At 40.2% G+C, this 17,423-nt stretch overlaps 1 protein-coding gene across 2 annotated transcripts in view; it reads right to left on the bottom strand.

Moving 5' to 3' along the window:
• Positions 1-7,363: 7,363 nt before the first annotated feature.
• The window catches only part of znf407 (zinc finger protein 407), a 163,162-nt gene continuing 153,102 nt past the window's right edge, over positions 7,364-17,423 (bottom strand). For both annotated transcript variants that reach the window (XM_059339677.1, XM_059339679.1), the window contains one exon: positions 7,364-9,153. In XM_059339677.1, the coding sequence (XP_059195660.1) occupies positions 8,276-9,153 (878 nt within the window). In that variant the 3' untranslated portion in view covers positions 7,364-8,275. The remainder of the gene's footprint in view (positions 9,154-17,423) is intronic.

Below are 17,423 nucleotides of genomic sequence, written 5' to 3' on the forward strand. Positions count from 1 at the left end.
TTTTCACTAACCTTTTGAAATGGTGAAATATTAATAACATTTGAATTGGGTTTGCACCTGCAGAGCTGTGGTCAATCAATCAGCTTTGTGAATGTCAGAAAAAGCCCATCCGCAAGAATAATGGAGCAGGCCTTTCAGGATTGGATTAATATTGGTCAGGTTGTTGTTTCTCTTGCATGTCAGAAAATGTTGGCTATATTCTTTTGTATCAAAATGCAAAAAGTCAGAATGTACTTGGAAGAGTGATAGTAACTTTGACAAGGATATGGGAGAGACAACAGGTATGATATTTGTTGAGCTAGTTGTAGACAAAATTGATATAAACTGCTAATGTTTTCATGTAAGGTAAGTAATAGAAAACAATATAATTTTCCTCTCTGGTTTCTGTTGTTTTTAGCCATGCTAGCAGAATGGATCTAATGCTGGTTGATCAGTCCCGTGCATGGGTTCAGCCTGAAATATCTCAATAACTTTTAAAGAGATTACTATTCATTTCATACAGGCATTCATGTTTCCCAGGGGACTTTGGTGATGTTCAGAATTATTCTTCATGTACCACTAAGAGGTCAATATTCGTGGTTTTGGGTGATATGTCTCCATCTATTGCTGCTTTTCACCTGTTATGAAAGTCCCAGATACTTTGGAAAAGCAAACACCACTGTGCCTTGGTTCATGAGATCACCACACACATCACACACAGGAGGTGCACATAACTCGGTGAATTTTGATGTCTTCTCCAAGGACTGTCTGTGTGATTGCCCCTGCTATAGTAGTATGAACAGACCATGCTGTTATTTAGTCGCAGAAAAAATCAAGAAAAAAATATGCAGATTTATAAAAAGCCTAAATTCATGCTTGTTGGGTTTGTCCAGTAGTCCAGTAGTAGTAGTGTAGTTGTAGTGTTTTTTTGTTTGGCTGTGCAGGAGGATCTCAGTGCTGAAAGGCTTTCACTGCATATCGTCACAAAGATTTCGGCACAAATTTGCATCTATTCATCATATATTGCATCTATCTTAACATTGACTGTTTATAATCACAAATGTATAATCCATTTTAAAACATTTATAATCACAAATATGGCAAATTCTGCTTTGCGTTTGGTTTGAGTACACCATAAGCTTCACAGTCGCTAGTCAAACTCTTATTCTTTTATTTTCTTTACCCAAAAGAATCCAAGTAATGTATTCTGGTAGTATATTAATATTCATGCATTAGTACTATATGTATTACTGTTGATACCTTGATGTTCCATATAATCATCACTATATTCTCACCTAACAATGACTGGAAGTGATGTGCACTAAGTAGAAAAGTCAGTTGAATGATGACGAATGTTTAACACTGAGGTTACAGTAAATCTTCATGGAAACTGATTCAACCAGATATCATAATGAAAGGCTTCATTTTGTTGTCTCAGTATTTTCAGCGTTGGCAGTTATTATTTTCTCCTTGCTGTATCCTGAAAGTATTTACTGTCAGAGTGACCCAACTTTTTGCCAAGCAAAACATCCAAGTTTCACCTTATCATGAAATATTTTCTGAATCAAGAAAACCTATCACACTATGTTTTCTCTCTCTTCATCTGTCACGTTGTTTGTTTTGATAAAATGAATATACCAACAGAATTAACCCCTATATGGCAGGAGTGATGTGAAGCAGATGGCTGCAGCAGCGATGTAGAAAGGTGTTATCACAGGCTGACAGTGAAGATCTGCTATTTAAACAGAGTGGCGTGTTGGCGCAGGGTAGCGTGCCGACTTCTCAGAGTCTATACACGTGAATCACACTGTGTGAAGGCCACTGATATAAAATTGAGGATGTCAAATTGTTTAATTCAAGAGGGCAGATTTAAGGCATAACATTTTCTTACCCTCTAGAGGTCTATATGATTTTAAATATTGTACATCTAAATGGAGAAGAAACCTAACTGGAACTGTTTTGAAGGCATTTCAGCTCAATTCAATTTCAAGTTTCTCTTCCATGATGTGCATGCTGTTGAAAAAGTGATGCTCTTGTAAGGGCAGAGGGAATATGCCTCCCACTGATATACTCTTTGCCTCATCATTTACTTTCCTTTCTGCTGGAGATACTCTGTCTTTCACTCCCTCTTTTTCATGTTTTGAAGTGCTATTCCTCAGTGTTGTGTGCCTAATTAAAAAGCACTTACAGTTGTTTCTGGTTCAAGGTTGAAACGTTGCTATCTCATCATAGAGAGCTAATCAGATCCCCTTTCAATCACTGCTTCTCCTTAATGAAGTGCTGCAGACGGTCAATGGGACTGCCTCTCTGCCTGCCAGCCTGGTGTTTCATTTTGTTCTTTTTTGGAGGTGGGGGTAAAGCTGCTAGGAATGGAGAATGCTTGCCATTTTGGAAAGGGGGGGGGGGGGGGGGGGGGGTAGAGTGGGCTGTCAATTTCTGTCAGGCTCTGAGGTGTGTGTGGCAGTGAGTCTATGGCAGGGAGAGCGGGGGGGTGGGCGCTAGGCAGGGATTAACATGATCAAAGACACAAATGCAGAGCCACATAGGAAAAGTAAGAGAAAGGGAGAAGAGCCATGCAGGGCTCCCCACATACCCCCCTCCACCAGCACCACCTTCCTCCCCTTTTTCCCATAATAACTCCCATGGAAGAGATGAACCATAACTGAACCGCGCACTCCACCTCTGTCTCAAACAACTATCGATTTACAGCAACAAAAATGACAAAAACAAACACTGGATTCTGACTGTACATGCAACCATACGTGGCCTATCGATGTTAGCATGGATGTATGTACACACAGCGATCCGAGTGAGCAGGGGCACATGTAGAGGGAGACAGACAGGAAATAAACAAACAAGTCGGGTTTAATAGAATTGTACCTGGAGCCCCGAGGACACGCACACACACAAGCAGAGCATATCAGCCGGCATGCTAATACTGCCAAAGGGAAGCCAAAACTAATAGCGGACACATTAAGAAAATGATCCCCAGGCTGATATGTTTTCTATAGATGGCGACTAAACAGAATTGCTATATTTATCATACTCAGGGAAACAGAGAGGGAGAGAGAGACCCCCATCCACGCTCCTGTCCCTCTCAGTTGTCCCCAGGAGAGTGATGAGAGTTGCCCCCGGGAGAGGGTGCAAGTTACTGTTTTTCTGTGTCACACACAGCATAGCATACATATAGAGTGTCACTGCTCCAGTCTCACCCAGCCCAGCCATAAAGAAGTAATGCCACAATGTAAAAATACATTTCAAAATATTCTGCCTTCAAAGAAAAAGTATATAGACACAGTGGTGAAAGAAGTACAAGGATCCTTTACTTGAGTAAAAGTAATAATAAATAATCCACTACAAGTAAAAGTTAAAAGGTAACCCTAACCCTAAGTAGAAGTATGTAAATGTTATCAGCTTAATGTACTAAAAATACAATTTAAGTGTCATATTATATATGGTGTTTTGGATTAATTTTACTTCTGTATTTATGTATATGTTGCAATTTACCGTAGTAGTATAAGATGGTTGTGCTAACTGTACCTCATTTGAATACTGTTGGCTTGTATAACCTACAGCAATGCATCTTTTTATAGAACATCAACTTATTTTTGAAGTGTTACTGTCCTGTGAGAACCACGTAGCACGTTTCCAGTTTATCCAAGAGGGGATTTAATACCAATTTATATATGTTTATATATATATGGAGATACATGGTTTTCACTGGAAGGGTATGAAGACTTGCAATATGTAAGCACTGCATCGTATAAGATGATCATAATGTGTTGTATACAAATGCATAGTAATAACTGCAGCAGTACAATGAAGTACTGGAATGAGTTTGAGAATGAGAATGGAATGAGTTAATTACTGCTGCAGATTTCTTTTTAGTTGTTACATTCTAACTTATAGTTACTCAATACTTTAATGGGTTACTTCCACCTTTGCTCCCACTTCTTTACCCTCATCTCTCCACCCGAGCCCACCCCTCCTCCCCCCTGCCCTTTTCCGGCTCTCCAATTAAGCATCAGCAGCAGGTTTCCATCAGCCGTCTGGTCGTCTGCAGCAGGACTCTTCGGAGCAGAGGCCTGTCAGGAAATGAACTCATCACTGGGTGACAGCTGCTAATTTCTCTCTCTTCCATGTCACACGAGTGGCCTGCTGCAGTTAATAATGAGCCATCCAGCCCTGATTAGGGACATACACGAGGAGGGTGGAGATGCACACAATACAGTACACAATCACTCAGCCAGACATGTAGAATAATGTGCGATCACAGGAGCAGACGGACATTCCTATTGAGGACAAAAACACCAACACACACAGTGAACAGGGGATGTTAGATGAAGGCATGAACCCAGCAGGTCCCTTGCATCACAGGGTGCATACAGTAGTATGGTTGAGCTATAGATTGAATTCTATTTTAAAAGAGCATGAAAAACACTTAAATGAAGAAAATATGATATTTCCGAATTGAAATGAATTGCTGTAATTTAAAGCATTGGTTCTGAACCAGACAGTTAGGACCCCACTGAGAGGTAAAAAAAAAAAATCAATCAATAAAATCAATCTATGGGGTTGCGAGACTATCTGAACAACAGAATAGCAAAAACAATTACGATACATAAAATAACACGTCATTTTTTCAGATTTACCTCCAATTGTTTCTTACTTTTTTCTTGTTTCTGACCCTTTCAGGCCTCTTAAAAGGATATAAGCCATAATGTAAACTGTTGATCACAGGTAAGCAAGACTTGCTTTAAAGGGAACCACAAGCTGTAAAAGGATTAAAGCCACGATAAGAAACTTTTATTTCATGTTCATTTTAGTGACCCCTGAGGACTAAAGTGGTAGTGTTTCTATGAGCACCACTGCGTCGTGTCGCAAGTATTGTGATCGAGCTAGTGCACGCATTTATTTGGAAGTGAGTGAAATAAAAATGAAACTTAATTTTTAATACAACTTTTCCTTTTCTTCCAACACAGCTGTTGTAGCGATGAGGTAATGTATCATGTTGTGGCTATTTTAAGATTAATAACTATAATACAGACATGGAGAAACAGCATAAACTTTGTTTGAGCCACCAAAATATGATTCATATATTGATGTAAAACCATGTCTACAGTGTATATCATAAATAAAATAGACATACTGTATTACATACCTGCCTCGGAGGGACAATTTGGGATCCATTTTTAATCCTTTCAGATTAGTTCTCTGCATCTGTTGAGTGACTGGCCAAGGTTGACTCTCTGTTTTGTTTTTTGTTTTACAGTCATCTTTTATTTTGTCTTTGCTGGTCCTTCCCCATCCGTCACTTTGGATAAAAGTCTCTGCTAAATGAAACTGTTATTTTCCTTCCCAACTTTTCCTGGGAAAATGTAAACACAGCCTCTTCCAGTCTGAATGCTGTACATTTTTTTTGTTTGATTTTGCAGGATTTAGGACCTGGTGACAGGCATTAAGAATAACTACATAGAAATATCTTCTGGTTGACGGTCTTGTTTGCTAATGTAGGTAGAAGCATTACTATAAAACTGTCACTGTTTTATAACTCCTTATAGTACATTTAAAGAATCCATTTTTCAGCTCATCATGACATGCAAACAACTTCAGGATTTTATGAACAATTTTAAATATTGAACCCACTCCAACCACCACCCACACAAACGCACATTGCTTTCCAAAATTTGATATTAAACGTGAAGACCATACGGTTATATAGTAATTTCAAAACAGACGTTAATGATTCAATAATGATCCTTTAACTGTGAGACATTTAAATGTTATTGTTGCATCTTTTACCACTGTGTGACTGTTAGCAAACTTTAGTTCACAGGCATGTATGGATGCTCACAAAGAGAATGTGACTTCTGCTAAATGTGCCTATCTTTGCCGAATAGAGAAAAAAAAGAGCAGAAAAAGACTGTGTGAGTTTATAAATGCAACATGGGGCTGAGAGCAGGAGACAAAGACAGGCTGAAAGGCAGACAGGTGTTATGTGAAATTACAGGCTCCCTTCTCTCTGTGTGGTTGTGGATTTCACTGCTCTTTCACTTCTCTCTGGCCTCACCTCTCTCAACATCCATCTGTAATCCTCTCATTTTTCCTGCCCACTCCTCCACCACTTTCTCTCTCAGCCCACCTTCTCGCTCTGCGTGCGCGGCATATGTGTGTGTGTGCGTGTGTGTTAAAGGGATGATCTTTTGATGCCCTCTGTGTGTATGAGTGCTTTGTCTCTCTACTTTCAGCGGTTGGCCGTTGTGTTTGCAACCGTCACACTGCTCTCCCACTCACTCCATCAGAAAGCAGGCCTGTGTAGGGGCCTAAATGAATATTGATTCTCCCTCCAGTGCTGAATACTGCTGGGGGGAAAAAGGATGAGTGTGTTGTATGCAATGAACAGAATGGGCCTGATGGGGGGAGAGAAGAGAGGATGACGATTAGGATGATGGTGATCATGATGGCGATAATGATAATGGTGATGATAATGACTGTGTTAGTGTTCAGCAAGCATGATGGGAGCCATCAGCTGATGCATGTATGTGCATGTTGCTTGTATGATGGCGCTGTGCTGTACATGTAATAGCAGTATTGATGCTGAAATACATGCTTGACAGGACAATCAACAGAAAATAGTGGGAAGAAGTATCGCTTTGTGGTTGTTTGCCTTCACCAACCAGCCAAGCTGCAGTTTACACCAATGTCTGTTCAGACTAATATGTAGCCGTGATAGTAAACAATGCTTCAAGTATTGATATTTCAAAGATGCTACAAATTCTACAATGTACAATGCACATCTTCAATCCAGCACAGTTTCAAATCTGTATCCGACCAAATGTGAAATATGGTCACAATCTCTCCTTCTGCCCCTGAGTTATTGCATCTAATAATGACCAAAAAAGTGTTTTTGCAGAATATTATAATTCCAAGTTTACCTTTGTCCTTTTGGATAAAAAATGTAATCACATCACTGTCATTTTATTCAATAAGACATTTGTGTGAATTTTTTGTCATAATTAGGCCCAAATCCTTTAAAGTGAGGTCATACTGACCTTTGACCAAATTCAAATCAGTTCATCCTTGAGTCCAAGTGGATGTATGGTCCAAATGTGAAAAGATACCCTCAAGGAGTTTCTGAGATATCACATTCATCATGGAATCAGCATTGGATGCATGCAAAGTCACAGTGACCTTGACCTTTGACCTCCGGAATCTAATCAGTTTATCCTTAAGTCCAAATAGACTATGTGCCAAGTATGAAGACATTTTCTCAAGGAGTTCCTAAAATATTGCATTAACAAGTATGGGGTCTGACACAATGTCACAGTGACCTTGACCTTTGACCTTTGAAAATCGAATCAGTTCATCCATGAGTCCAAGTACATTTATGGTCCAAATTTGCAGAAATTCCCTTAAGACACGGAGATATTGTGCTCACCAGCATGGAAAGGATGGAAAGTCACATCTTGACCTTGACCTTTGACATTTTGTCAGAATGAGGCATAAAACATATCATGTCAGGTCACAGTGACCTTGACCTTTGACCTCCAAAATCAAATCAGGTCATCCTTGGGTCCAAGTAGACCCGTTTGTCAAATTTGAAGAAGTGTCCTCTTTGTGTTTCTAAGCTATCGCGTTCTTGAGAATGGGATGAACGGATGGAAACACAGATAACACAAAGTTGTTAAAAACTGAGACTCAATCTTTATTGTCAGCAATGAAAATGCATGATGCTTTTTAGAGGTTTCCCAAAAGCTAAACTTACAGACAGCTCAGGGGTTGTCAATAAACTGAAATTTAATATTATCAACTCTATATCATTAGATAGAAAAAATCTGTAAGATCTGTCTGGGGTTTTTCAAAAGTTTTTTCATAACTAATAGCATACTAATACCTACAAAGGATGAAAAGAAAAAAAAAGAAAAAAGACAATAATTAATAAATCAGTGTCATTGTCAAAATTCACAAACAAACTTAAGGTAATACAAAACAATGTTATCATTAAGAAAAGCAGAAAACACATTTTAGATGCATTTTCAAAAAATATTTCAGGAGGAAATATATTTATTTTCTGAACTTGCATGGCATTAATCAAGTGGTTAACAGGTTGTGATTACACATTTAACTTCACTGTCCTTCACTGAATAAATGATGTTTAACCTGAGTTTAGCGTAGCCCAAAAGAATATAGTAAAAAACAGTTGTGATGTAAAAAAAATGCAGGCTATAAAATAATTAAACAAGGAAAACTGAGATCAAACCACAAATGTATCTCTTTTAGAACATTTCTTTGCCCTTCACCCTTCCAGAACAATATTATGAGGGGTTCCATCTACGTAGACCACCATCTCTTCTCCAGCCTGCTGCTCCGCCTGCTGCACCTCCCCGTCCCCTGCCGCAGCCTCTCCATACACCCCTCCCTCCACCTGTAAGGTGCAGTTGTCCAGCTCTGTCACGATGTAGTGCGTTCCTTCATCGTTGACAATAACCTGGGTGAGACCTTCCTTCATCATCTGGGATGCGGCGAGCTGCAGCACCTCCTGCATGTCCTGCTGGCCGGCCTCCTGGATGACCTGCACCTCGTCCTGCTCCTGTTTCACGTCCGACTGTACTACACTCTGCACCGCCTCGGCTACCTCAGGGGTCAGGACCTCATGGACGACGGCAGCCCCCCCTTGCATCTCCTCCTGATGGCCCACTTCACTGACAGCGCTGAGCAGAGCGTCCAGAGCCGTGGACGACTCCGAAACTATGTGACTTTGTCCTGCTGCTGCAACTGCCACGCCACCTCTAGCCACAGCCCGCAGCTCTTTCCTGGCCTCCCCTGACTCCAGCACAACGTACTGGGTGCTGCCTCCGGCTAGGTGGGCCCCTGCAGATGCCACTTCCCTGCCCGAGGCTATGACTTGTCCATCTTCCGTGATGTGGAGCACCTCTGCCACCTGGCCGGCCATGGCCAGCGTCTGCAAGGTGGCGGCGGCCGACTCTTCCAGAGCCTGATCGATGGCCACCTCGCCGTCACCGTAGCCCTGGATAATGATGACCTGCTGGATAGAATCATCTTGCCCGGATGTTTCAGATGAGCCCTTGTGAACAGGGGAGTCCACGATTTCTGCTTCCACAAACGTAGCCCCCTGACCCTTCAGACGACACTCGAAAGACTTGGACACGATACCTGGAAAACACAGAGAACATATTTGAAATTATATTTAATATTTTCAGCATTTTGCTGATACGTTAATTCAACTCCTGACTGTACTGATTAGAAAGGTAGTTGTGGCCAGTGTTAAAGTAATTTTAGAGTATTTTTTAAATTGTATTTCTTGATATATGCCAGATATATGTCAGAAAACAGTATTGGTTTTTTTAAGGGTTTTTTTTTTTTTAACAAAAAAAGAAGAATCTCTTCTCTCCCTGTAAAACCAAACTTTTGATGACTCATCATGCACTCTGAAGCCTCTAGAAAAATGAATCAAATCATGTGAGACACTGGGAGACTAACTAACCAAACAGGTCACATGAAAACCCCACAGCGAAAACTTTTTATTTAACTTTATAATTTCAAGGATGCTGTCATTTTTCCACCAACTGTGTTGCTGCATTTTGGGCTGTACATGCAGAATTTTGCTGCTGATTGAGCTTGGAGCTGCAGCATAGAGGGAGGCCGGGCACGGCTGATCTGTGATGCAGTGACATGGAGCTGGTTGAAAATCGTTTCCCTCTAATTTTTCTTCCAACAGTAGCTCAGTATCATGCTAAAGTCCAAGCCAGCCTACTTTTTAAATCAATCAATCAAATCAAATCAAATCAAATCAAATCAAATCAAAATTACTTTATTTATCCATGAGGGGAAATTCAGTTCGTATGTTAGCTCTGGTAGCAGTCCAATCAAATGTGAAGAATTTGATTTAAATCCCTTTTTTAACTCTAGTTAAAATATTCAATTTCACTGAGAAATATGACACAGTAAAGAGTCAGGAGAAGACAATAAGAGCTCAAATGAAAGATGAAGTGGTGTTTTGTCCAAACAGAATATTTAAAACAAAGATATTGGTGGCTGATGGTCAGGATCATATCCAAAAGACCAAAAATAGTCGTAGCAGTTTCTGCACATACAGTACCACGCATTTATATTAATCCTCTCTCTTAATGTTCTTGGTAACCACAACTGTTGAACTAACAGTACTATGTATATGTCATAACCACTGTGACAAAAATATGGGAGGAGGCCAGCTATAAGGAAGTTGATATAAAAGGTGATGCAACACTTCACATATTTGTGTCATTTAATGCATGAAAGGAGACAAAATATGGAGATATTAGGCTGGCGGAAGAGTGTGGTGAGATACTGCTGGTGCTAATTGAGCCACACTGTGCCCTCTCAGATCACAGGTTGCCATGGCGTTTCCAAGGTGATAGGAACAGTGTTAGAAATGCCATTGTTTAAACAGCGCCTGGCTCAGACACTTGTAGGCTAATCTATGCAGAAAAATGGGAATTTGAGACAGTGAAGAGGGGACTCGGTTTGCGCCTCGGCATCTGAGCACAAATGAACTTATTGTGCAAATACTGGAAGCACACACATATTATTGTCACTGAAGGACTACATTGACTATAATTTGCAGTGTTTTAGTTTCACCTCAAGGTTTGGACTTGGAAGTTTGTAGATTTTCCAACCCTTTTGGCCTTTGAAAAAGCAAAATCTCTCTTCAAAACATCAACTTTTTTGGTAAGACAAAACAACTTTTGTTGCTTTTAGCTCATTTCCTGAAAAGTTGACATTTTGGAGGTACAAGGTTTACCCCCCAGGGTGGAGACGAGATCACACAGATCTCACAGTACATACAGGAACAAACTCATCAATCATTGATATTCCTATCTCCCCTTGACATTTAATGTCCTGCACTCACAAGGTTGACAATGTGATCAGAAAGTCAGAGTTGTGCTGCAAACAGTATCTGACCCAACTGTGCCCTGTCCTCCTTCAGTGTAAACAGACACAGAGATGCGCTAGCTTCAACTCTTGCTCTTATTGGACAAGTCGACAGTGACCACTAGTCCTTTGGTGACAGCAAGCCCTTTAGTCCTGCACAGATACCCTCTCGACAGTGAACACTTGATGTAAGACTGTGCCCAACATCAGAGTGAACTGTTAAGACCTTGACAGACAGAAATTGCAGATGCTAGTGTCAACACACAGTGACTGCAAGCAAAGTTAAAGATTGTTCATAAAGAGTCAGCTCCAAAGTTCAGCTAAGAACTCAATTTTAGAGCATTTAAGATATCGATAAAACTACCAAAAATACAGTGTTTTTCTGGCTTTTATATCAGCACATGCATCCACAGACACTTCCTGGCTTTTCAAGGCTTTGCAGAGATACTCTGATAGTTGTCTCATTGCTTAATATCGTCAATATCAGATGAGAAGAGTGGCAATAGATGCTTATCTCTGTGTATAATTCTGTCCTTTGCTAATATGCACACTTTGGCATACAGTATCATTAATCATCACAAACTGGCATTATCCTAAAAGTGAGAAGATGAGAACTTGTTGTTATTTAATGACATCTGCACACCCACACCTGTCTACAACTGCCAGGTTTATTTAAGCGATTAGCAAGAAAAGAAAAAAACACTGGACAAAAGACAGCCATTCCACAATCTCTTTGACAAAAGACTGTGCAAAAAAGTAGAAGAGTTAGCCTTCCTTATTGAATCATATTAGGATAACAAGGAGAGAAATTAAAAAACAACATGTTACATAGTAATAACTGGCACTGGGAGAGTCAAGAGAGAGTGTAGTCTTGTAAGTGTAGATGGACAGAGTGGTTTTCTGAGGATAAAGCTGGCGAATTGTTTCTTTTAAGTGACCCTTAAAAGAAACAATTCTTCGTGACCCTTCATTATAGTAAATTCACATTCAACAGTTAGTGCTGCCTGCCCCACAAATCTTCTCTGTAATCTTTTAGCAGTCATCATATATGATTAAAATAAAATAATTTGAATGCATTGCTTCAACATCCCCCTTGTGTTTAGGTAAGCCATGCAAGCTCAATAAGATGTTACCTAAGATGTCTCCTCAGTGCATTTCACGTTCATTTGGTCTTGTTCAGTGAGTGTAGCTGCCAGGTTGTCTGGACTGGAGTCTGATTCAATTGCTTCTTGTTCACTCATACATTCCAGTTCGAAAGAAGGGTTCATTTGATCTCATACAGTGAGTAGCTGCCACGGTGTCTCCACTCGAGTCAATGATTCCTGCTCATTCATTGGTTGCCCTGTCTCTGTTTTGAGCCACTTGGCTACCGTAGCAAACAGTGAGTCGTTCAAACAGATTTTTCATTTTCGCTGTCAATATTGTGTAATTGATTACTTGACTAATCATTGCATCTCTAGTCCTGTTATGCAACACAAATCTTCACAAGTCCATGATTCTGACTAACAGAGACTATAGATTGGCCTGCTGTATTTGTCTTTCTGCCTGTCTCCAACCTTATAGTCTCCTCTCTTGTGTTGAGTCTCCATTTATCTCTATCTATCTACTGCATAGCCCTCTCTGCTCATTTATGTAGTAGAACATAACAATGTGCATTTGTTTGAAGACAAATGAAGAGAAAACTCACTGTGACGCCCCAGTGTTCAGGCAACAAGTCTGTGTAGTAAATATCAATTCGGACTACTATTTGTATCTCAAGTGACAAGCACAGTAGTTAGTGTGTGGAAGGAGTCAGCACTGTCGAAGACAGCCAGAGGAAGTTGGCATTTTGAGCAGCAGAGGTTACCTATTTACACAGAGCTACAGGGCCGATGCTAACTGCCTACGCCAAAACGCTGCGAGCTGAGAGGTCGGTTGGAGAGGACAATAACTCAATGGATGTGCAGTTTCTGCTGCATTATCATAAAACCTGTTTATATATATATATATATATATATATGTATATATATGTGTGTGTGTGTGTGTGTGTGTGTGTAGAGAGAGGGCGGCATTTTAGTGTGTGAACTCCGGACTATGTGTGTATTTTCAGCTTTGTAAATCCAGTTTGCGCCAAATCTGTGTAACAGCATGTGCATCATTATGTGACTCTTTGAATTCACATGTAGTATGTATGTGTCAATATGTGGGTGGAATGTTAAGGTCAGACATTACTTTGTGAGTCAGTAAAATGTGTGCTACTATACGTATTTGTATGTATATGCCAATGCCTTTGTGTGCTTGCTTATATGTGTGTGGCAGAGTGTGTGTGCTGCTGTGGGGGTGGTAAGGCTATGCGTTGCTAGTGTGTGTCACATTAGCCATGGGGTGCTGTCGGCGGGACCCAGCGGCGGCCCGCTGAGGTTTATGGAGTGTCACTCAGTCGCCGCAGCCGTGAATCAAGTTAATGTTGCAGATCCCATCTCTTCAGTTGTCCTGCGCTCCCGGTGGAAGAACAACATTTGAACAGCGTGATTTGGCCCCGGCAAGAGGCTGATGCCTGTTTAATATGTGTTTTGAGTGTTCTGACTGACTGATTCCTTTAACAGGAAGTAGGATGAGAGGATGAGAGAGAGAGAGAGGCAGGCTGCTTTATTGGCTGTGATCTGAAACAAGATGGAGGCTCCCTGAGAGGAATAAAACAACAGGAGGAAGAAAAGGATGCAGAGATGGGCAGTGATGTCATTTTGATTTCCAGTTGACAGGAAAGTCTTACATTAAAACTAATACACGTAGAGAGCTTGTAGTATATGTGGGGGGAATACTACTTATTATATGAACTCAATGAATACTAAGTCATATTCAGACATTGTGCAGAGGTATGTGGATGCTCTTTTATTTCTCTCTCTAGATGACTCTATGCGAGAACTTGAAGAGAAAACATCTACATTGAAGATGTCAGAGACAAAGAGTCAGATGGAAAAAAAGAGAATAGGATGATAGAAAGGGACTAAGAGATGTGCATCTAAAAAAAGGAAGACAAACAGAGAATAAAAAGTAAGATCTTGTTGCATTCTACATTTTGCGATCAATCAAACTGTGTGATTTTCAAGATCAGAGCTGATGATGGCAGTCACAGAAACTACAGAAGTGGACGTAGCCCCCATGACATCACCCATGGCTCTGTGGAATACCATGTTGAAGTCTCAAGTCTGATTCTCTTTTTCTTGATTGACAGGTAACCATGGTAAAACCTTGACAATCAAAAGGTAGCCACGACCAAAAGCATATCCTGCTCTATCATCTATTTTATAGTCTAGTCGTAATCCCCATAGGCCCAATAGCAATAGCACTTCATTTCTTAATCCGTCTGTCCATAGGTCAACACTGCCTCCTGACCAGGTTCCACAAAGGTTTTCACCAACTCAGACCCCCAAGTATACATGTTTACTCTTGGAAAAAATATTTTGAGCATGACTTTATCAAACGATCTGATTTTGTCTGTATGCAAATGAGCGCATATTTGATGAGTTATGGCCTCATTTGCATATGTAAACATTAAAATACAAAAAAACATGCAATACATTTTTTTTCTCCTCTTAACATAAGTAATCAACTGAGAAAATTTCATGGTGATATCTATTATTATTATTTTTTACCCTATTCACCATGTGGTGTCTTTACTTTATTGTCTTATTATGCTAATTATGCAAATTGCCCAAAGTGCAACTTTTAGCAACCAAGTTAAATTCCATCCATTAGGCCTATAGATGACATTTCTGCAATAAAACTTTAGGGTACTCAACATTTCTGGGTTCAAGAAATTACGACTAGACTATTACACTAAATGGGACGAGGAAAACTGGAAACTAGTGATTGAGACCATTAACTCTTTAGGAAAGTGTTTACTGAGGTGATAAATCAAGTGAGAAGTACAGTCATTTTGTCATAGACTGCTATAGAATGGGACTTCTTTTTGCAACCAGTGGAGTCTCCCCCTGCTGACCATGAGAAAGAATACAGTTTCAGGGCATTTCTGCATTGACTTGACTTAGGACTTAGAGGCCAAGTCTACTTTTTTATACAGTCTAAGACAGAAATTGTCCAACAGGTCCAAAAGTGAGTGTCCCCGAAATTGAGGTGATTATTTGTGTCCACTGCTTGAAGGCAATAGTAGATGTGAAATTGTACCATAAGCTTATTTCTTTTCATTCTTTTTCTAACAGTCTTGTTTAAAGTGTTGGATCTTGTACAGAAATTAAATCTGGGGAGAATATAACTGTCTGCGCTGTTCTCCAAATGGGATAACTCTTAATGAATGAAATGATACTAAAAATTAAACAAAACCTGTTTTTGCTGGAGACTCCTCTGGAACCTCTTTAAGGACCCTTGGGTGATCCCTGGACTGCAGTGTGCTAACCATTTGTGGTGCCTGACTGTGTGCCTTACAGCACTCGTTGTGTTAGCGCCAGGTCAGTGCAGGGAGCCTCCCTGCTCAGTGTACGGTACAGATGCAATTATTGATCAGCGGATCAATGGGCTGGCCAGCAGTGGGGGCCCAGGGCCTCTAAGTGGCATTACTTCAGCTCGGAGAGGCCGCCAGGGGAGCGGTCAGACAGCACTTACCAGCAGTTAGAGAAATTAACCTTAACACCGAGACACCAGCACACACACAATCAATTACACTTGCTGTAACACAGGTCAGCTCACTGCAAATGTAAGCTCACTTGCACATGCACGTGTAATCAGGCAAGCAATAACACGCCTACATGTTCGTCTTGTTATACCTGTGAGGACACTGCACTGGTTGTAATCCCTAAACCTCAATTCAACCCTCATCTTAACCTAAATGTACCGAACGATCCACCCTAATTGGGTCTTACAAGGATAGAAGTACACAAAAATACACAAGAAAGAAAAGAGATCAACCTGAATAGACACTACACAAAGCAAATATACTATATTAAACAATAACACAAGAGGAGGGAAAACACATGCTCTCCAAATCAATTACAAGGTCAATGGCAGGACCATGAAAAAGCCAGAGCTTATGATCAATTCTTAACTACAGCACAAAACCCTTTACAATCCTTTTACCAGCCGATTACCTTCAATTATAGATATGAAGCCGGTGCCTTAAAAAGAGCATGATGGAGACCCCTAAAAGTGACACACATATAGCTGTTATTTGTGGGAGGATTTTTACAGATGAGGTGGTGTAAATGTGTGTGTGTGTGTGTGTGTGTGTCACTGGTGCAGGCTTTTGAAGGTGACACTGCTAAGTAGATAAAGTGTCAGTTCTGGGTAGATCCAGGTCACTGGGGAAGGCTTGCATATGACAGTGTGCTTGTGTGTTTCTGTATCTCTAAATTTATATTATTGTGTATGTGTTTGATTATTTACTTTTTAAAGCATTTTTAAAAATGATATTTCCTATATTATTTTTATTTCTACGTTGTATTTTTGAATAATTTCAGGCATTGTTTACTTGTTATTTCTCATTCATTTAACAAAAGTGCTATATTAACAATAATCATTTTTATTTCAGTGCTGTCAAAATAAATGTGTTAATTTTTGCAAAATATTTGAACTACTTAAGGCATTTAATGTAACTAATGCAAACAGTGCCAGGCTGTAGTGGGCTGAGTTTAAAGCCAAACTGGGAGAGCTAAGGGATCCGTTGGTACCATGTTTTGATATGTTGTCAGCTCAAGGTTAAAATAAGGCTCTAAAAATAGGCTAAACTTATAAAAGGGTTCCTCTCATCTCAAGGTATCTGAATAGAAATGGGTTCTAACTACAGTCTTAAGATGAAAAGAAAGTGATTTATTGCAATTAGTCACTGCAAATTGTGAGATTAATTGGTTAATTTTTTTAATCGACTAACAGAAAAAAGTGCATGCTGTTTCTGTCAATGTGTTTATGCATGCATTTTATTATTCATTCTGTATCTTTGTGAATTTCTTTACACATTGCTGCAGTACAGTACTGTATAGTAATATTCAGTATTGCTAAGTATAAACATTTATGTGTAAGTGAGTGTATACAGTATTTAATTTTATACAATAACATGTGTCTTTGCATACTACAAAAAAGCTATTTCTGGCATATGTATATGTTTATTCATTTTTGTGTGTGTGTGTGTGTGTGTGTGTGTGTGTGTGTGTTTTAACATCTTCTTTGGTCGAGCTGTGTACATGATGACCTTACCTGCCTCTCCTCCCGCGTGAGGCCTCAGGCAAAGCGTGCATGCGTTTTCTATGCGTGTATGTGTGTGAGTGTGTCTGCCTCTGTGTGAGTGTGTGTGCACAAACTAGCAGGTCAGCTGAGGTCTGGCTAGTGATGGCTCTACTTTGTCTGGTAGGGACAGCCGCTACTGTCACCTTTACAAACGCCATGAATCAACGCCAGGGAGGACAGGCCGGCCGACCAAAAAACAACCAATTATACAGCAGCCAGATTGACACCGGGTGGACTGGGCAGAGAGAGAGATGGAGACGCACTGAACACACCCCAAGGACGAATAAACAGAAGAG

This window comes from Centropristis striata, chromosome 8, assembly GCF_030273125.1.
Source record: "Centropristis striata isolate RG_2023a ecotype Rhode Island chromosome 8, C.striata_1.0, whole genome shotgun sequence".
Taxonomy (NCBI): domain Eukaryota; kingdom Metazoa; phylum Chordata; class Actinopteri; order Perciformes; family Serranidae; genus Centropristis; species Centropristis striata.